This window comes from Lepidothrix coronata, unplaced genomic scaffold (assembly GCF_001604755.1).
Source record: "Lepidothrix coronata isolate B3197 unplaced genomic scaffold, Lepidothrix_coronata-1.0 Scaffold113, whole genome shotgun sequence".
NCBI lineage: Eukaryota > Metazoa > Chordata > Aves > Passeriformes > Pipridae > Lepidothrix > Lepidothrix coronata.
This window is the reverse complement of record NW_016690293.1, coordinates 2,594,936-2,615,866: the sequence shown is the minus strand read 5'-3', so window position 1 is coordinate 2,615,866 and position 20,931 is coordinate 2,594,936. Positions and strand designations below refer to the sequence as shown.

The window sequence follows — 20,931 nt, the reverse complement described above, 5'->3', positions numbered from 1 at the left end:
AATTAAGCAATATTCTCATCAAACCTACCTGTACCAGAGGTACCGAAGCAAAAATAATGCAGGACCTACAATGGAAAGAGGAAAAAATTACATCTCTAGTGGTCTTCAAACACCCTCCAGCTTACAGAACTTCTCATGTTACAGTAAATGCAAATGTCAGATCGAAAAAAAAATCACTATGCATTCTCGGAAATCCTAAGAGAAATTCCTACTAGATGAAAATGCAGTTCAATTACTGCCATTGAACACTTAGTTTACAAGGAAATTTTACATTTTGATTGTATTACATTGCATAGAACTGTCTTAACAAGTGAACAGCCCCATGCAAGAGCTGGTAGAGAAAAAAAAAGGAAAGACTCAACAACATTTTGCAAAACACAGAGCTTAAGTTCTTAGAAGTATGCTTTATTAGCTAGGACATTAGAACATTAGTCCCAACAAACTAATTGAGACAAGAAAGTTCACAAAATAGTCATAAAACTAAAAAAGTAATACTGACAATGAGACATCTTCCTGAAAACATATCCTGCGCTCTATTTCCATTACAATCGCCACTCTAAAGGGTAGAAATTGTAAAATTTACAAGTAATCCACACATTCTTGGAAGTCATGAACATAAGAACAAGTCATATTTACCTGTAATTGCTCTAGTGATGATAAATGATGCACCATGTTTTCTGTTGCCTCTTGGCTGCAATTATAACAATAATGATCAGACACTATATCACACATTTTAACTTAAATATAACATTCATACACAGATTCACGGATTAAATCTGCCTCCTAGCCTACAAGTTCCTTATGTATTTTCTATTACTCACATCATCATATAGTGAGTAATTTAACTGCATAAGCTAAAACAGGCTATAAAGTCAAATAATTTAAATGCCAAGATGCAATAAACAAAAACGTGCCACAGACTGTCTATTGATTCAACTTTGCCTCCATCTTTGAGTAGTAAGAAAAGACATCGACTTCTGATTATGTTTTCCTGTAAGGTATCATAAACCATTCCTTCTATCCCAAATTAATGCCAGATTGATCTGCTCAGAAGTCGAAGTACCTGGTGTTCAACATATTATGCTAATATCTAATTGCTAAGCTACATAAAGATTGCACATGAAAGTTTCAGAAACATGAAGCAAAACAAAGATTTGCTGAAGAAAAACTATTTTTACAAGAAGTTATACTAGGTAACACAGCTGCTCTACTCCACACCATCTCACAAAGCCTTACCAGCAATCCTGTTCTACTTAAGGCAAAGAGGAACAACTACATTCAATATATAAACGAAAGCCCTCTCCAAACACAGAAAAAAGGAATAGAAAACAACACAGGGTGTATATTCTTAGCTATGAGGAGATAAAGTTATTTGCCAGTAAGAAAGCAGAAAAAAGATATGACACTGAGAAGATAACAAAGATAAACAATAAGGAAGGAATCACACACACCTCTTCAAATAAGCAGTCATGCTTATACTTTTCTAATGAACATATTAGAGCATCACAAGCTGAGCATTAGAGCAGGTAATGAATGAAATTCCTCTTCCCTTCAGTATAGAATACATAGAGTAGATTTCACTTGATAACTGAAATATTCAGACCTCACCAAGTTATAGAGCAGCAAACACTGAAAGACATACAAATTTATCAACATTTTGAAGTATGTTCAAATTAAAAAAAAAAAAGTATGTGGGCTCCCAAGTTTTAAGTTATTGAAGTAAAGATTAGTTTTGTAGGCAAAGTTTGCAATCCATAAGTAATCTTTCAAATAACCAGGCTCTCATCTCACAGCATGTAAGAAGCAAACATGGCTGTACTAATAGGTAATGTTCCACATTCAGGAAATAACAAGGCATTACAGTAAAATAAGCGAGAGCATAAATTATTTATTACAGCTCTCCTAGTACCTCAGGGAGAACTGCAATTTCCTAGGGACCTTAAAAGCAGAGCTTGTTAAAGTTTTTGGATTAAGAAAAGTTCACAGTAAAAACATTCCCAAAATTGCTTATATCTCTTTAGAATTTTTTTGAATATTTTAGGTGTACACTTCTGAGCTTTAACTACAGGCTTCTATTCCATACATCTTAAACTCCTCAAAAACTGATTTACTACTATACTCTGAAGATCTGAATTTTATTTTTTATAATATATTCTTATCACGTCAGCAACAGCAATGACTACCAGATCTGCTATATTTCTTTTTTAATTCATTCCTGTTTGGAAAAACACTTTCAACTTCTCCCTCCCTACAGCGATCCAGAAATAAAATGTACTTTCCTGCTGATAAAACACTCAGTTTTGGATTTTCTTGCACATCCTGCAAGCTTGCTGGGGGTGGAGCAGGGGACGGTGTTGGGGAAGTCTCAAAACATTAGATTACAATGAAAAAGCCTCCCAGAGCCAAGTGATACATAAGAAAATATAGACTGGAGAAAAGGAAAAGTTCAATCAGCCTTTATTTCCACAAATGATTTCACGAGTCCTCCCTTGCAAAATTGTCCACTGCCACTGCCTCATTCACTATTTTCACTAAATTACTTTTATTCTCGTTACACATTTCTTCAGGGTTCTCAAACAGTGCATTATATACAATCACCTCACTATACTGAATACAGACTGCTTGATTTCCACACCACTCTCTCCTCTGCCACAGTCAGTCCCTTGCATGTTTCCTTCACAAATAACTGTTATATCCCCCGTCTTCTCCCCGACCCTACGAAAAGAAATTCTTATTGTTAAATTCAATACAGGTGAATGGCAACACTAACAAGAACTAAAACCACAGCTAATTTGGGGGTCGAACCTAAGAAATCCATGCCAGTTTTATCAGCATCTTCAATTTAAAATGACTTTACGTCTTCATCACAGGACGCATCTTCCAATAGTCATAATTAGAGATATAAGTTCTCAGTGCTCTGAAATTAAAAATGAATCATCCCAAATGAGGTAACAGAAAAATAAAACAAAGCCAATAGAGATCTGTGAAAGTTTAAGGTCTTGCTTTGTAGCCTACATTACTGCATAGGAAGACATTTAATTTCATTTCCCAGTGCAGCATTCAACTTCCTTTCCCTTTCTACTATTTCTCACCTCATTCATTCCAAGACATTCAGTACTACAAGGTAGGAAGTGTTCTGTGACTTTTTCTGAAAAGTGTGAATAAATCAGGATTGAAAGGGATACAAAAGGAAAGATGTTCCAAAAGGAAAGTCAAAATCACCTAAGTAAAATCATAGTTACGACATCTTAAGGCAAAATCTAACTCATACTGACAAAATCATCTGTTTGCCTATGACTGTCAGTGTAAAATCATTTTCCCACTAAAAAGGTAAAAAGACTATCAGAAGTGTCCTTGGCTACTACCAGTTCTTAAGAATGTAAATCCAAACAAAGCACATAGCATAATATTTTCAAGCCTTCCTATTTCTGCCATTCAAAATAGATATTATCTTGAAAATAAAATAAATAGGCAAGAAAAATCAAGTTTAAAATAGTCAATACCATTTGCTGAAGCTGACAAGCAGAATATAGAATGCTTAGAAATTCTGACTACCAGGGCACATGAGGATTCTCAGACTGGGTTACACAATCACCTTAAACTGGCATCCCCAGAAGCTGCCAATGAAGAGATGTGTCACACTCCACTCAGCTTTGACTGACACAATATTCACATCCCTCTTAGAGGGACTAGTCAACAAAAGGAGATGAAACAACACAATTGTTACTCAGATTAATCAGTTCTTTAATCAACCTGCCATACAACTTCAAGAATACTACTGGCAGCAAAAGAGAAAGGATACTTGTCAGAAATGTGCCCCCTTAATGCAGTTGAGGAACCACAGTCTGGTGCCATCACACCTAAGTCCTCCTCATGGTTTGCAGACAGGTAAATTGCCTTCATGTATTACAAGAAACGAGGACAATTTACCATTTCTCAAAAACGCAGTTAAATAAACTGTCTGTTCACCCTGGTGAACAACCTATTAAGTTAGTAATTGGTAACACTGCAATCGTACTTTCCAAACATCCGTATATGTTGCTGCAATTGAGGATTTACAGATCAGGGGGAAAAAAAAATCTTTCTGATAACCAAAACACTATTGTTATGAGCATGGCTCTAGTAATTATTAACAAGTAAATTCTTCCACCTGTGATGTTTTTGCATCTTTTCTGTTCAGATGTTCTCATTAAGCATAAAACTTTGTTAAAATACTTCCATAAATGAGTTCTGGTGCAAAATACACTAACAACTTCGGTTGCTTCAGTGGACTTGAAAGCCACTATAAGAAAGAAAGAAACCCACATTCTTTGCATCCTCTACGTCCAAACCAGACAAGAGAAGACACAGAGGCAGCTAGCTCAGCACACTGCAGGGGAAAAGATGAAAAAGGAAAGATGGAAGTGCTTCTCAGCTTTTCCACTGGCCCATTAAGAAGAACAGCACAACTAAAAACTTGTAGTACAAGAGCAATATCTTCTGAGTTCTTAAGCTTTGGCATCCACCTGTGTGCCTTGTATAGACACAGTGATACACTTTTGCCTTTTAGCCCACTCCTCCAAATGCTGATGCAACCATTCTGATACACAAGTCCAGAGAGAGATCTAATTCTCCTCATGTAAGGTAAATTCAATGAAGATGCTGTTGTTACCAGGACAGCTTCCACAGCTCTCTGTGCAGCAGTTTCCGGAGATGAGACCTGCACTACATTCACCACAGCTTCCCTCGTATCAGCTCAACAGTAAAACCTGACATACGTGTTCAATGAGCAAGAAATAATTCAGGGCACCCCCAGAAGCACAAACCAGGGTGGGAATTAAGTGACAAGAAAGTGCGACAAGAGCAGAACGGCTGCAGGGACACCTTTGGTGCCCGTCAGTCACGCCCCTGGAGGTCCCAGCGCGCCCCCAGAGCCGCGCAGCCCCCGGGGCGCGTCCCCGCCCGCGCCGACGTGGCCAGACCCCTCCCCCGCCCGCGGCCGCGCCGCGGCCACACGCACCTGCACCTCCGTCTCCAGAGGCCACTCGGTGTTGACCAGCAGGTCGTACAGGATGTTCTCCTCGCTACTCTCCCCCTCCTCGCCGGCGCCGGCCATCGCGCGCTCCCGGGGCCCCGTCCCGCTGTTCTCGCTGTCCCCGCCGGCGGCGGCCATGCCGGGCCGGGCCGTACCGCCCTCCCCGCGCCGCCGCCGCGACGGCGCCCGGCGGGGGCCAAACGGCTCCGCGTTAACTCTTGCGGCGCCGGCCCCGGGAGCGAGTGAGGGCGCTCGGGATAGGGAATGCCTGATGTGGGCGAGGCCTGAGCGTATTAATTAAACCCATACTGGATAATTAAAGAAAATGGGGGAGAAAAAAAGCAAAAGGTGTATTTCTCACAAATTCTTCTTCCAGTGGTGCTGTGTAGGACTCATAGGGTTCAGCTCTGCTGAGCAGATAAAATGAGCCTGTTTATAAGTTGTGGGCCCCTCACTTCCAAAAGGACATTAAAGTGATGGAGTGAGTCCAGAGGAGGTCAGCGGGGCTTGTGAAGGGTCTGGAGCACAATCCTATGACGAGCAGCTGAGGGAGCTTGGGATGTTTAGCCTGGAGAAGAAGAGGAGGCTCAGGGGAGACCTCATCACTCTCCACAAATACCTGAAAGGAGGTTGTAGCCAGGTGGGGATCTGTCACTTCTCCCAGGCAACCAGCAACAGGACAAGAGGGCACAGCCTCAAGCTGAACCAGGGGAGGTTTAGACTGGACATTAGGAAGAAATTCTTCATAGAAAGGGTGATTAGACAGAATTAGGCAGAAATGGGCTGCCCAGGACGATGGTGGAGTCACCGTCCCTGGAGGTGTTTAAGGAAAGACTGGATGTGGCACTCGGTGCCATGGTCTAGTTGACATGGTGATGTTTGGTCATACGTTGGACACAATGATCTCAAAGATCTTTTCCAACTTAATTGATTCTGTGATTCTTTGAAATAATTATGTAAGAACTGAGGTTTCAGCCTCTTTCCTGCAAATTCATTATTTGTAAAATAGAAATAAAATTACCTCACACCCGGCCACCTCTGCTCCTGTACTCTAATTTTTGCTTGAGTCTAGTACGTGTTTTCTTGTAGACAACCGTGTCGCCTAGAATTAGGTTAAACTAAAATTTAAATTCTCAAACTAGGGATTCAGGGCAATATGAAAGCTCTCTTGGATACTTGGGAAATACTTCAAGAAGAAACAACTGCTGAGAAAAAAAATGCCTTTTGACTGTCTCTTTACTTAACATTTCTTTAACTGTATTTGACAATGTAGCTTGTACAGCAACGATAAATAGTATACCATGGTGTTCATAAGTTTCAAAGAATTATGGACAATTTATAGTAAATTACACTCCACATTCCACACCAACAAGCAGCACTATGTATTGATATCGACTTCTGCCTACAAACAGGTTTTCTCAGAATCATGGTTGAATCTGTACATTATTCATATCTGTGTCCGTAAAAAATTATTAGTTTTGTCATTTATCTGAAAGCATGCAAAATAATGATTGACAGATATAGTGAATAATACTGAAAGAAAGGAAGCATATCAAAGGAAGTTACTACCAAAGGAATTATTAATATACGAGAAACAGCCTGGTACTAAAGGTATATATAAAATATATATAAAATATATCTGCTGTATTTTTTTCTGCATGATACCTGTTTCTGCAGTGTAAGTTAGCAGTCAGTAGGGCTCAGTAAGTTTTAAAAAAGGTCTTGAAACAAACCTCCAGGACAAAACCATTACTCAATTTGCAACACAGTAGTTGAGAGAACTACATTGTCAGAGATGCTTGGTGTTTATTTGGCCTTTGAACCATATGTGTCTGTGTTTCAGTGCTGCCTAGAAAAGCTTGAAGTTGCATTTCACAATGGAAAACAGTAGGCAATAGTTCACAAAATCACAGAATCAACTAGATTGGAAAAGACCTCTGAGATCATTGAGTCCAACCTTTGACCTAACACCACCTTGCCTACTAGACCGTGGCACCAAGTGCCACATCCAGTCTTTTCTTAAACACCTCCAGGGACGGTGACTCCACCACCGTCCTGGCAGCCCATTCCAATGCCCAAGCAATCTGTAAAGAACTTCTTCCTAATGTTTATACTGTGCCTTCCACTTAAAAGACAAACACACCATTGACCTGTGGTCTAACTGTAGAAGCTCCATTTTTTTCACTTGCAATCCAATTTTGTTTTTATAATAACACTCCAAAGATTCACCCCAAAGATTAACTCACTAGGAGTTATCCTAGAACAAGACTGTGCAGAATTTGGGGTAACCGGAGAATTTGGATAAAAAATAGAGAACAATGTATCCTCATTACCGTGTGCCTAAAAAAATAACTCGGCGTGTTCGTGTGCGAAGGTACTTCCGCGAACAAAACACCCGAGGGGTGCGCAGGGCCGGGGCCCGGGCGGAACGCGCCGCGCGGCGCCTCCTGCGCCCACCCGGCCCCATAAAGCGGCGCCGGGCCGTGCGCCTGCGCCTTGAGGTGTTTGGCGTGTTCCGGCTCGAAGATGGCGGCGTTCTCGGGTACGTGGCGCGGGGCCCTGAGGGGTGTCGGTGCTGCGGGATCGTTTCGCTTCTGCCCGCAGGCTCCCGGTCTCTCTGCGGCTCCCCGGGCCGCCCTCCGTGCGGGCCCGCGGTACTGTGTGGCTGAACACGTATAAGGCTGGAGGTCGAGAGGCCTGTGTGGATGTAGGTGCCTCTCCCCGGCTCGTCGGGGTTCTGCAAGTTGTCGGGAGTGGTTATCGAAATGGGTTCGCATGTTTTAGTGCATATGTGGGTCTGACAAAGGAACTGCTGAAAAGGCAGGGTCGTTCCTCAGTCTGACTGGTTTCAAGAACAGGAGGTTTATCATGATTTTTCTGTGTATTGCAGCGGGTAATAATAGGGTTCTATAGGAGAATCTCTGCTTGGTGATATAGTTTAGCAAATTATAAGGCATATATATAATGTATTATAATAGTAAACTAATCACTTTTTTTTTGGTCTGTAGCTGGAAGTGTTGACACTTGGATATCTTTTGGGCTATGTTGAGGTAAATAACCCTGCTTGTTCCTTTTTTCCTTGTCTTACAGAAATGGGTGTTATGCCTGAGATAGCTCAAGCGGTGGAGGAGATGGACTGGCTGTAAGTAGGAGTGGCTTTGGGCCTGGCAAATTCTAACTTGCCTTTTAGCAATGTATGGCATGCTTCTTAAGATACCTCCACTGCCACGTCAAAACAAAGTGGATATGGGTATTCTTCTAACTGTCATTACATCTGATGCAGTTCTCTTTACTGTGAAAGACTGAAGAACAGAAATTGCTACTGCAGTGGTAACATTTAAACTTGAACAAGCAAAGCATGGCTGCTTGTATTTCAGTTGTTTTGTTTGATAAAACCCTCTGATTTATTTATTTATTACGTATCATGGGATTACTGGATGAAACTGTCCCATAATTGGTGCTAGTTTAGTAGATGTTTTCCAGACTGGTCTAATTTTGTGTTCTTCAGACTTAATGCTTGTGTGTCAGCCTTCTAAAAAAGTCATTATTCCTGGTTTTGGTTACTTACTTGGCCAAATTATTTCACCTCAGAGTTGGTTTTGAACTGTCATTCAGAATGTTATCAGTATGGGCTGCGTAAGTGGCTTTAAAGGGAAAATCTTTTAAAGAAAGCAAGAAAAGGAATGTATAGTTAATCTGTTTCTTTTATAGTTTAGCATAGTGATGTGAGATGTAGCCCTCTTGTCAGGGTGCAGCTGAATCCATTGCATCCACTAGACACTTCTGTCAAGGTCCATCTCCTTTTCTCTCCTTGTAAAAGACTCTCCTTGTAAATGGAATCTTTTTCAGTTCCTTAGCTGCAAGCCAGGAGGAGTAACATTTACCTGCTATACCTTGCACATGGTTTCTGTGAATTCCAATGTAAGCAAAAATCTCTTTTTCTGCTCACAACATTGACTTGTGCTCATGTGTTCCTCCTCTAGTCTTCCTACAGATATCCAAGCAGAATCCATCCCGCTGATCCTGGGAGGTGGTGATGTACTTATGGTATGTATTCAGGATAGGCCTATTCACAGAAATTTGTGTCTTTTAATTGTTGTTTGTGGGGTCAATTTCATTCTTTCCAGAAGGTTCTGTGGTTAGACTTGCTCTCCTGTCCCTCTTCAGTAGGAACTATACTCTTCAGCTAAAACCCTCTGTGAGTTCCTGATATGTTTCCAGCTGTTCTTGCAGATAGAATTCGTTCTCTTTAGGCTTCGTTTTTTTAACTACTTGACAGACACTGCCACATGAATGAGATCTGTCTGATTTCATCTGCTCTCCTTTTGGCTGTAAATACCTGACATAGATCTGTACGGAACCTGACTGATACTGCCTAAGCCAATGCTGCAGTGTCAATAACCTTGAAGGCACCAGACTGGTGTGCCTTGTTCATCATGTCTTTTGTGGATCTCTGTGTTCTTGATTCTGTAACCAAAGTAACACTTGCTAAAAAGTAAATTTATTAAAATAGAATTCTAGAACTCTCCTTACCGTCCTGGTTATTATAAACTCTGATTTTTCTCCTTATAGGCTGCTGAAACTGGAAGTGGAAAAACTGGTGTAAGTAATCAAATTTAAATAAGCAGAAAATAAGTCTTAAGTGGTAGAGGTGGTGTGTGGGCAGATATACAGAGAGAATATGTATGCATTATTACTAATAGTCTATACCAAGAGACACGTGGGAATGTTTTTAAGTGTTCCTGGTCCTGAGTATTATACCTGAAAACCAGGCTGGAAGTAACTGTATAAATTGTGGAATGAAAATAACTTTTCATTTTAGGCTTTTAGCATTCCAGTTATCCAGATTGTTTATGAAACACTGAAGGACCAAATGGAAGGCAAGAAAGGAAAAGCCACTATTAAAACTGGTGGGGCAGGTAAGTTTTTATATGTCCGACTCCTTAAGTTTGGAACACTAACTAGTGTTGATTTTGCCACCTTCCAAAGTGAAGTTAAGCTAACTTGCTATTAGATAAGTATTTTTTCCTTGATTTTGGCTAAGGTAAGTAGAGAATCATCACTCGGGATTTTATTAAATAGTGAATATAAATTTACTGGTGGAATCATGGAAAGATTGCATTGGACTGCAGTCTCTTAGTAATGCTCTTGTCTTCATTTTAAGCCTGGCTGATCCACAACTTGCTTTTCAGTGTTCTTCTGAAAGCCATACTCGTTTACTGTCTTGCCAGACTAATTGAGTACCTTGCAAGATGTGGAGTGGTGGTAATGTCCAGCTTAAAAGGAGTTAAAAAAAATCTTTCTGGTGCAGGAATAGAGGAGGCACCAGCTATGACACCACACAGTTGGTTTGGGCCTCTTAAGTGGGCTTAAGCAGAAGGCTCTTCTAGGCTCAAACTTAATTTTGTGTGACTGAGGTAGCACTGTATAGTCTTTCAGTTCTCCTGTGCTGACTAGAGCTGTTGCCTTCCTTTCAGCCCCTAACTAGGTTTGGAAGTGAATAACAACATCTTGAGTTGCTGTATTTGTACTGGTAATTGTTGAACTGTATATAGACTGGGTTTTATGTGAGTGACAGTATATAGACTTTATTACATGTTATTGAGCATATGAAAGATGAAATCAGAAATTTTATATGCACGTTTCTTAGCTCTTTAGTAATGACATTTTAACTGATGCCCTGAAAAAATATCTTAATGTAAGCTTTGAACAGAAATGGCAAATAATGCATCCAAATTGATTGCTCTTCATGTAGTTTTGGATATTTTCTAGCTGAATTTGTTTGTGATTATGTGGGATATCTGGCTTATTTTATAAAAGTCTTCCATGTTTTCAGTTCTGTTTTTAAGTAACTTAGTCTGTGCTCTCCTTAGTAGAATAATGTAAACTTCCATAGAATAGATTTGCATTATGCATGTGTGCCCCTCCTTTTAGTTGTAGGCCTTCATCTTGACTTCCTGTGAATTGCAGTGGAACAAAGGTGTTTACTCAGAAAGTTAAGCCAAACACTGTGAACTTCTAATTTGAGTTTTCCAGGTTTGCCTTTTGATTTATTGCTTTTTCTGTTTCTGTCTTTCAAACTTAGTGCTCAATAAATGGCAAATGAACCCGTACGATAGAGGATCAGCTTTTGGTGAGTTGTCCTAAATGTTCACTCGGTAAAAAAGAATTAACTAGAGGAAAGCATACATGAAATTTTCTTTTAAAAGCAGTTAGAGAGACAATTTCTTTAACTAAAACTGTCTTGTAATTTTCAGCAATTGGATCAGATGGTTTGTGTTGTCAAAGCAGAGAGATTAAAGAATGGCATGGATGCAGAGCAACTAGAGGCGTGACTAAAGGTAGATATAAAAAAGATTCAACTGAAATGCCTGCTTATCACCCATTGTTAATGTTGATGGCTGCATCTAAAATTTACTGTCCATCTGACCAAATGTACTGCTAGCTGAAGATTTTGAAGTGACCAGTACCTCTGCTTTCTTCTCTCTATATTGTAAGTTACCTTTTCCCTGATAGGAGACTGAGTAAGAGGAGGGAGAATCGTAACTAATATTCATCAGAATGCATTTTATTAAACTGTTACTATTAGGAAATAGCTATGCACACTGTACTTTCAGTTGCTTCTTTACACACTTCACACAGACATGTGCATGTAAAAGTTTTCATGGTTCTGTGGTTGCAGCAACAGTTGGGAGGCCAACCCCAACACTTGACTCAGAAGCAGAATCATTCTGATACTACAGTGGTTCTAGTGGGGTGTTGAGAAAGACCCTCTTGTCTCATCAGGTGTGCAGATAATTGGACAGTCTGTCTGTTAATTGGATTGTCTGTAGTAAACAGCCAGTTGGATGTGCTTCAGGGTGCACTGGCAGTTGTTGATGCTAGTGCGTGCTGCTGGTCTGGTACTGATTTGGCAGAAGCTGGTGTTCGGAGTTTATCGGTTCTCATGGATTCAATAGAACCACTGTTCTCTCTTGCTTATCGTTCCTTTGGAGCCTTGCACATGCTACCTCTCAGCATGTGCTTTGTCTCTTTTGCCTGCTGGTTTCTTCCTTCCATACACAGGTACCTACAGAAACATTTCACTCATACACAATAGGGGTTGACACTTTCAGCAGAGGTGGGAATGTTAGTCTTGCATGGGCTTGGAAGTAGCCAGACTGAACGACCTTGATGAATTTGGATGTTGTTTTAGAACCTTTCTTTTTCTTTTAAAGGGAAATACTACTATGAAGTTTCCTGTCATGACCAAGGCTTGTGCAGAGTCGGTTGGTCAACTATGCAGGCTTCACTAGATTTGGGTGAGTTTATTCAAAAGAATCACACAGACAGTTTTCATATTCACATGGAATGGCTGAAGTCCTGTTCTAGTGTTGGAGAGAATGGGCTCCTTGGGAAGGATGCTGGTACCAGGGAGTTGAAAACTTTTTATACAAATGTTTTTCTTCCTCTAAGAGGAAATCTGCTTAGGTGGTGGCAGTATTTCTTGCCCTCTGTGACTTTCTGCCTTTTATTTCCATTTTGGTTTTTTTAATGAAGATGACTGGAGACTAGTGAAATCAATAAATGTGCTGGTACAAAAAATACTGGTTTGGTATACGTCAAGCCAGAAGTCTGAAGTCTGTAGTTAGCAGTGTGTATTATTTGTTCATGTGGTAGTGTCAGAGAAACAAAGAGAAAAAAGCATAAGGTGTCATCCAAAAGATAAAAGTCTGTACTTTGTTTTGTCTTCAGGCACTGATAAATTTGGCTTTGGCTTTGGTGGCACTGGTAAGAAGTCTCACAACAAGCAATTTGACAGCTATGGGGAGGTAAGCTTGAATTGTGTTTGGTAGAAACATTATTAAAAGTTTGGCATTGGTTTTGTGCTGTAACAATCAACTGTCTTTTGTAATAGTGCTAAATTCTAAAGGAGGTTCACTTGCAAAAGTACAATGAAGCATTGAATCATTTTTTTGATAAAAACTTATTAACAGATTTGACAAAAGCAATTAACAGTTTGAGACTTATGATTGTGGCTAGACTACAAATATATTGATGCTTATCTAAAAGTTAAAACTTTTCTGTGTGTTACAAGTTAGAGTTTAATTAATCTCTAGGATTTATGTCTTGAGTTATTTCAGTTTTACTTTGAACAAAGCAACCCATCTGTATACCTTGGTGAATGTCCAAGTGAGGGCATCATATTCTGTTTACTAGTAGTTAAAGTAGAACTAATTGTGTAACTCTGATATGTCAAAATGCCTGACAAAATGCTAGTAAGACATAGTGGTGTGCTACTTCTGGCTATTGAGTTGGGTTTGCCAGTACCTTAATGTACACTTTTGCAGTGTCTACTGGGAATATCTGTGGTGTTTTTTGTGTAGTATGCCAGTTGAGTTCAGATGTTTAAGGATAATTTATATAAATATGAATATTACAGCAGAAACTCAAGTCTTTTTGTGGTATTAATGAACTCAGTGCCATGAGACTTGCAACTTTTAGGACTCTTGTAGCTCTTCTAGTAGTGAAACACTTTATAATATATAGATTTTAGTGAATACCTTTACAATTAACAGATCTCAAGATATTTAAATGACATATTTAAGTATACATAGCATGCATATAGCAGCACCTTCGAGAGTTAGTCTTTTTGTATAGTCAAAATATAGGTGCCATGTTTGGTGCTCTAAGCTTAGATTCACATTGGCTAATAAATACATGACTAATTCACTTTTCTATAATGCAGAATACTTCCAGGTAAATGACTTAAATGTATCATTGTCAGTGTGTTTGGCTTTTAAAGTAAATTTAAAGCAGTAATAAGTGTCTAAATATCTAAGATCAACTGGGCCATTTACTGAAGATTTGTAACTAAATAAAAATGTGCAAGCTATTTACAGTGGTCTTACTGGAATAAATTGAACTTACTTCTCTCTCGAATCAACATTTAATAGAGAGAAGTGGGAAAACTAAAAGTTGACAGAATGTAAGCACTAAAGTCTTCCTGATGCACTGAACACTAAAATCTCTTAGCTTCACAACTGTTCTTTTTTACAGGAATTCACTATGCATGATACAATTGGATGTTATCTAGACATAGATAAAGGACAAATAAAATTTTCCAAAAATGGTAAGTTTTATTCATTTTCTTTGAAATTTTATTGGGATCCTTTTATTGGGTGAGGGGCAGGGAGAGACATGCACACACATGCAGAGTCTGACTGAACTAACCCTACTTTCAGGAAAGGACCTCGGCCTTGCGTTTGAAATCCCACCACACATAAAGAACCAAGCACTTTTTGCAGCTTGTGTACTGAAGGTAATTTAGGAATATCACAGATTTCCAAGATCATTACAATTGTTCTGGGTTTGATAACAAACTACTTAGGTGTAAAATTCACATAGCCACCTACAGTTACTGTGTTTGTGCTCAGTTTTCTTTGGTCTACCAGTATTCACTACTAAAGCGGTCTCAACAATGTGTGTTAGCTTTGAGTACCATTTAAGTTAAATATTTAAATTAAAATTTTAAGGGTAAAAGCACAGATAACTAATTCCTAATACCACTGCTGTCTTGTGTGTATTAAACTTTGATATACTATGATTCAACAGATATAAGCAATTAGCTTGAAAATGCCAGAATTCCCGTTTCACTTCTTGTGAACTCCTAACATTACAGTAATGTAGTAGTATGTCTTTCTGGAGTTAGTCTTTCTGGGTTGATCTCTCAAGAAGTAAAGATTTTACCAAAATGTGTAAGTAGTTAGAGAAATGTACAAGTTTAGAAAAAGTGCTTTGTTTCTGTTAACTTTTTTTTTTTCTTCCTTGTTTGGGTTTTCTTAAGTTCTAGATTTTAAGATTTCTGTGACAACTTGGGGAAGAGGAATGTGTAAGATGGGAAGAAAAAGACCCTTCCCCTCTTCCTTGTCTAGCTAGTTTCTCACTATTGAATTGTTTCTCATTTTACATAGTCTTTTGAGACTGTCTGTATGATACAACTTTGTTGAAATCTAGAATGCTGAATTGAAATTCAATTTTGGTGAAGAAGATTTCAAGTTTCCACCAAAAGATGGCTATGTCGGCCTTTGCAAGGCTCCTGATGGTAGTGTTGTAAAATCACAGCATTCAGGTAGGTTAGATTTTTTTATGCTTCTCTTGTTTCTATATTCGGATTGTGTTACATAGTATGTTTTGATCCCTTTAATTGCTACCAGTGAGATCTTAAATAAAGCAGTAATGAAGAGATATTAGTGCTTTCTTTAAAGTATACCAAATTTTCTTCCTCTTAAACCACTAATACTCTTTAAGGTTTTGAATTTAGAAATGCATCAGATAAAATGAGAAGTTCAGCTGAGTTACTCAACAGTGTTATCTTAAAAATAAGTGTGGGTCTTTATGCTCTGCAATAAAATGAATTATCCTGCATGACCAGTATACCCACTTGTAATTTCTGAATATTAATCTGAAGCTACTAATGATTGAGTGAGCAATAATATCACCCTTTAATGGAAAATTTAGAATTACACTGTTTCAATTATCAATAGAAAACCCAAGTTTTTTCCAGTCAAAAATTCCAGGATAGGAATGTAGTTTGTCTTAATGGCTATTTTTTTCCACTTAGGAAATGCACAAGTGGTTCAAACACAGAACCTTCCAAATGCTCCAAAAGCACTGATTGTAGAGCCATCAAGAGAACTGGCAGAACAAACTTTGAACAATGTGAAGCAGTTCAAAAAATATGTTGATAATCCCAAATTAAGGTAACAGTGAATCTGTTAGTTGCATTCATGATATTGTCCATGCATGTGACTTCATGAGGGCATGGGTGGTGTTCCACTCTGTAGCTAAATGGACCTTAATCTGCAGTGCTGCTGATAATAGTCTCCCTAATAATGTGCTACCAAGCAACCTTATGACTTTTCATCTACAGTCAGATCACTTAGGGGTGGGGTTTTTTTGTGTGTTTTATCTGTGGACTGCCTTTTTCTGGTATGACAGATCTGGTAGGTGGGATTTTTTTAATTATCAATGATAATTAATATGATACTTCACATGCTTTTGTTTACTAAAGTCATTATCTGCTTACTGCCTTTGTCTCTTGAACATCTTCCTGCCCCCATCTCCCTCTACCCCCTCATTTTTGTGTATTTTTCATCTCCAACAAATAGTTATATATAGGGCCTGCTCTGTTTACATTCATTTGCTTACAGGACAAATTATCATGGACATAAAATTCTGAAAAATTAATAGTCTACAAGTTGCTTTGGGTTAAAGTCGTTTCTGTTTTGACTGTGCTTCCAAAATTTAAACTAAACTGCAGTCAATTTACAAGAATGTTTACTAGAATTGCAGGGGATTAGCAATGGGAAGAGGAAAACTATAATGTAGGATTCACTTGGTTTATTGTTATTTGTATTTCTAACTTTCAGGAACACAAGAAACTTTACTAAACTAACATTATTTTTAAGGTGTTCTTAAGGAACAAATTTTTTTATGAGACTAAATTGGTTATGATGTTAATGGATCTAATTACAACAGTGATGAAGTAATTAAATTCTAATACAATTCGGTAACAAATCTTTCACTTGAATTAAAATACACTACATGTCATAGGAAAAAATTAATTTTGAAAATTCATCCCATTATTTTGTTCCGAAAATTACTGTTTAGAGCTGTTAATCATCGGCTACTAATAAAAGAATCAGTCTTCAGCCAGATGTTTAATGTACTTCTGAATATAATAAATGGGTAAAAGTGAAATATTTTGATGCAATTTTAGGGAGCTGCTAATTATTGGTGGTGTTGCTGCAAGAGATCAACTCTCTGTATTGGAACAAGGAGTAAGTTGTATTTTTTTCATATGGTTTAATAGCTTGGGTTCTGAATAACTCACGATCATGTTACTAGGGAATAGTAATGGTGCTTCTTGTAACTCCTGTAAACCTGTTAAAAAGAAAATGTGTAGTTCGTAACAAGCTCATGTTGCACCAGTCTAGCAGTTCCACTTCCATGGCAATTGTCAATATAAGTGCTTATAGTACTTAGTCAAATTCTGTTGAAGCCTGAGTACTCCTGAAAATTTTAAAATAAAGGTCTAACTTTTTGCCATTTGTCCTTAACAAACAAGACAGTTTTCCTACTGACTTCTGTTCCATGTTTATGTGAATAAAACTAGTCTGCAATTATCAAGGTCAACCTACACTGCAGATCAGTCTTACATAGAAGGAACTGGTCTAGCTTGAGCAGCGTGGAATGTACAATCAATTCAGTCGTCCTCTAGGGAATACAGAGTCATTTTTTTATATAAGGCTCACTTTTGGAAAAGAGAACAAGTCGCTCTTGATAAATTTTCCAATGATTCTAGCTGCCAAAATATAAATTTTCTCTTAAGCTTACTTGAACTGGAAGATTAATAGACATTTATGTGAATGCTGAATTTGTAATGGTGCACCCTTCTGTCTGACAAAATCTTAAGTTATTTCTATAGTTGATAGACTTTGTGTTCTTCCACAGTGGGAAAAGTTAAATTTATTTAATCCCCATTTAAAAACAAATCTGTTTGGCTTTAGATAACAAAGTTAAGCTGCTTGTGGGGCATGGGAGGAGAGAAGGGGCACTTCCCAGGTTCTGCTAATGAAATGTCCGTAGAAACAGTGTTTCATAGAACAATGAAATGGCCATGGAAAAATGCAGGTTGCCAAGGGGGGTTGTAGGATCTCTCTCCTTAAAGGTAATGAAAATTGTATAAGGCAGCGACCTAAAGCAACTTGGAAACTGTCCTTTATCTGCATGTGATGAGGGGAGTGGAGACCGGATGATCTCAGAGCTCCCTCCAACCCAAATTACTCTAGGATTTTATGAAGTTATAAGTAATAGAAAAGAAGGCATTATACCAATAATTGTATCGTGATGTTAAACTTCGATAAAACTGACAATGCCTCTGTGGGACTTATGGGACCAGTTCATACTCTTTATGTATTTCATAGGTGGATATTGTTGTTGGAACTCCTGGAAGGCTGGATGACCTGGTCTCAACAGGGAAGATTAATTTATCTCAAGTTCGATTCCTGGTTCTGGATGAAGCTGTATGTATACAACTAAGTGCTGCTTAAATTCTGTTCTTAAATGCAATACGATATTTGCAGGAAGAGTCAATGAAACATCATTGTTCTACAGTAGTTGATATTTCAGTGAAACAACAATTAGCTACCTATAGACTGTTCCAGCTTAATCCTCTTATTTGTAACCATAGTAACTTACATACCTTTTTTCCCCTTGTAGCCTCTCTGTTAAGTCTGTTTGAAAATTTTCTGTTAGAGAAATATATTTCAAACTGTGTTCACAAAGTAGTGAAGTCTGTCCCTGTACAGGGAACTTGAAGGACAAAGACAAGATCAGAATGTTAGTTAACCCAGCAGGTCTTGAAGCCAATGAATGTTGCAGTCAATATGCTGTGAAATGAGCACAGCTCTCTGATCTGTTGTAGTACAACTGAATATTCAGAAAGATTAAATGGCTTGGGGTATTAGTTAGGAGAAGTTGCTGATCTTACTGTGAAGCACAGCAACTGTACTTGAAAATACTCCAAATTTTACTATATCTTTTTCTCCTTAGTAATAATATCCAGGCCATGCATCGACCTGTCCAGCTAATTAAAAGCAAGACCTTTTGAGATTACAAGTGTATTGCTTACTTAAGTGTACAGGCTGAGGAATGAAAAAGAAGAAATGCAGCTTTATTTCTTTTATTTTTATTCCCATATAGGATGGCCTTCTCCTCCAGGGATACTCAGATTTCATAAACAGGATTCACAGTCAAATTCCTCAGATAACTTCAGATGGAAAGAGACTTCAGGTATGAAATGTGTTTGTGGTTTTGTTGGCTTCTTATGGGTTTGGTTTTGTTAGCCATGTGCTCTACTTTAACTGTTACTTGGCATGCAGTCTGCTTCTTTGTAGCAGAGTTTGTTATAGCCCTTTTCCAAAACTAACACTTGTTCATGGGTTCAGTAATTGCCTGTGAATATGTATTTTTAGGATTTTAGATCTTGAAGCCCAGTGTTTAGCAGTTTTCAGTTTAATTTGAATTATTATATATAAACATATCTGAAAAATAAGTGACTACATAAGTTATGATTTCTAATGCACTAATAGTCTTGATTCATCAGCTTTCAATAGTTCTTTCTTCCTATTAAGCGATTGAGTCTTTCTAAGAGAATAGTTAAGCAAATTATTTTGTCTTGACTCTTGCCAGCTGAGTGGTTTCTGTGTTGAGGAAATCCAGTCAGGGACTCCTTCTGTTGTGCTACATGATGATGTTCAACTACATAACATTCTTCAAGTTCTACTCTCACCTTTCTGAGTTGGAAGAATCTTTATCTTCAGTGGTATCCATATGTCTCTTCTCAGGTGATTGTGTGCTCTGCAACACTCCACTCTTTTGATGTGAAAAAACTATCTGAAAAGATCATGCATTTTCCCACCTGGGTTGATTTGAAAGGAGAAGATTCTGTCCCTGAAACTGTACACCATGTAGTTGTGCCTGTAAATCCAAAAGCTGATAAACTCTGGGAAAGGCTCGGCAAGAATCATATCAGAGTAAGTGAAAATTAAGGTTGTTGGTCTGTGTTTACTTATTTAACCTTCAGAACAGGGGCATAATGTTGAAGGATCTTGGCTGGCTATTGGAACAGCTTAGTATATCTGAAATGGTTTGTTCCATGGTAGTCAGCATAATATTGGTGATGTAGTGACACTGTTTCTGAACAGCTCAGTCTTACAAACATAACTGAGAAAGAGCTTGATAAAGTAACAGTCTGATTTGTACTAGAGAACAATGGCACTGCACTGCTTTTTCATTCATTTCACAGTTAATGGTCTGTGGCCTAACTGTAGTTAGTACCTCTCTTTTCTGACTGATGAGGAGGAAATAAACCTGCCAAAATGGATCATCCTGTGAGGTAGTTTTGTCTCTAAGCAATGCGAGATGAGCAATTTTTAGAGGAATGGGTTTCATATCAGACTACATTTGAGACTCTAAATTCTCCATTTACCTTACACCTCTCCATGTGAGAAGGTTGTGGTTGTTGTTCCAGTCTTTAGTCTTCAAGTTCTGAGTAACCTGGGCTGTATTTCCAGCTCTTATGCTCTTACAAGTCTAAAGGTTTTCTTAACCCCTTATTTCTTGAACCTCTGTTTGTTAGGTATGTTAGTACCTTTTAATTAAGTCTCAGTATGACTTTATTTCTCTTGGGTTTTAAGTTAATATCTGATTCAGCCTAGCATAGGGAAAAAGATGAGGAACAACTGTGGTTATATGATTTAGCCATGTTCTACAATACCTTTTTTTTTTTCAGGTTTGGGTGTTTTTAATTCTTCCCTTTGCGTAGAAAGGTGTTTTCTGTCCAGTGTCTACGTGATAATTTTATTGCTCTTTTTTATGAGCAAGTTTTTTGTGCTTAAACTTAAGACTTGTCTTTAGCTAAAGGTAGATTAACTTTTCTAGTGGGAGAACAGAATGCTAAGATTACTTTTAAACTTTAATTTCTTGCTAGTTGTAAGTTAATGGAGTTAAGCATTTCCTCTGTGAAGTGTGGACTAATGACTTGGGGGGGGGCTTTTTTATTTGTGTTTTTCCTAGACTGATGAAGTGCATGCAAAAGACAATACACGACCTGGCGCTAACACTCCAGGTAATCAGCAACACTAGTTAAGTAATAGCTTAGGAAATGCTCTTCTGTAAATGTTATGAACTAGTGGCTTCTGAAATGCTCCTTTGTAAATGTTATGAAGTAAAGGTAAATGGCCTTTAGTCATGTTCCTCCAAATTTTTATTTCTACATTTTTATAGTTATGAAGAGAAATGTGTTTCTGGGGAGCGGGAAAGAAAGACTTGAATATATATTTTGCAGATTTGTAAACAGCAGGTGTGTATAA

At 38.3% G+C, this 20,931-nt stretch overlaps 2 protein-coding genes across 3 annotated transcripts in view; one reads left to right on the top strand and one right to left on the bottom strand.

Annotated features, from left to right (window-relative positions):
• The window catches only part of NBAS (neuroblastoma amplified sequence), a 165,869-nt gene extending 160,717 nt beyond the window's left edge, over window positions 1-5,152 (bottom strand). Inside the window, exons 1-3 of the mRNA XM_017824811.1 lie at window positions 5,000-5,152; window positions 637-691; window positions 29-65 (exon numbers count right to left, since the gene is read on the bottom strand). Coding sequence (XP_017680300.1) covers window positions 29-65; window positions 637-691; window positions 5,000-5,152 — 245 coding nt within the window. The remainder of the gene's footprint in view (window positions 1-28; window positions 66-636; window positions 692-4,999) is intronic.
• A 2,316-nt stretch (window positions 5,153-7,468) lies between these two features.
• Window positions 7,469-20,931, top strand: part of DDX1 (DEAD/H-box helicase 1) — a 19,263-nt gene continuing 5,800 nt past the window's right edge. The window contains exons 1-18 of one of the 2 annotated variants that reach the window (XM_017824808.1): window positions 7,469-7,556; window positions 8,105-8,156; window positions 8,998-9,061; window positions 9,587-9,616; window positions 9,837-9,933; window positions 11,100-11,147; window positions 11,272-11,355; window positions 12,232-12,315; window positions 12,749-12,825; window positions 14,054-14,126; window positions 14,239-14,315; window positions 15,011-15,125; window positions 15,618-15,756; window positions 16,776-16,836; window positions 17,983-18,081; window positions 18,761-18,850; window positions 19,405-19,593; window positions 20,636-20,687. In XM_017824808.1, the coding sequence (XP_017680297.1) occupies window positions 7,541-7,556; window positions 8,105-8,156; window positions 8,998-9,061; window positions 9,587-9,616; window positions 9,837-9,933; window positions 11,100-11,147; window positions 11,272-11,355; window positions 12,232-12,315; window positions 12,749-12,825; window positions 14,054-14,126; window positions 14,239-14,315; window positions 15,011-15,125; window positions 15,618-15,756; window positions 16,776-16,836; window positions 17,983-18,081; window positions 18,761-18,850; window positions 19,405-19,593; window positions 20,636-20,687 (1,447 nt within the window). In that variant the 5' untranslated portion in view covers window positions 7,469-7,540. Of the gene's footprint in view, window positions 7,557-7,642; window positions 7,722-8,104; window positions 8,157-8,997; window positions 9,062-9,586; window positions 9,617-9,836; window positions 9,934-11,099; window positions 11,148-11,271; window positions 11,356-12,231; window positions 12,316-12,748; window positions 12,826-14,053; window positions 14,127-14,238; window positions 14,316-15,010; window positions 15,126-15,617; window positions 15,757-16,775; window positions 16,837-17,982; window positions 18,082-18,760; window positions 18,851-19,404; window positions 19,594-20,635; window positions 20,688-20,931 lie in introns of those variants that run through there. The other variant, XM_017824810.1, reaches the window with a different exon arrangement.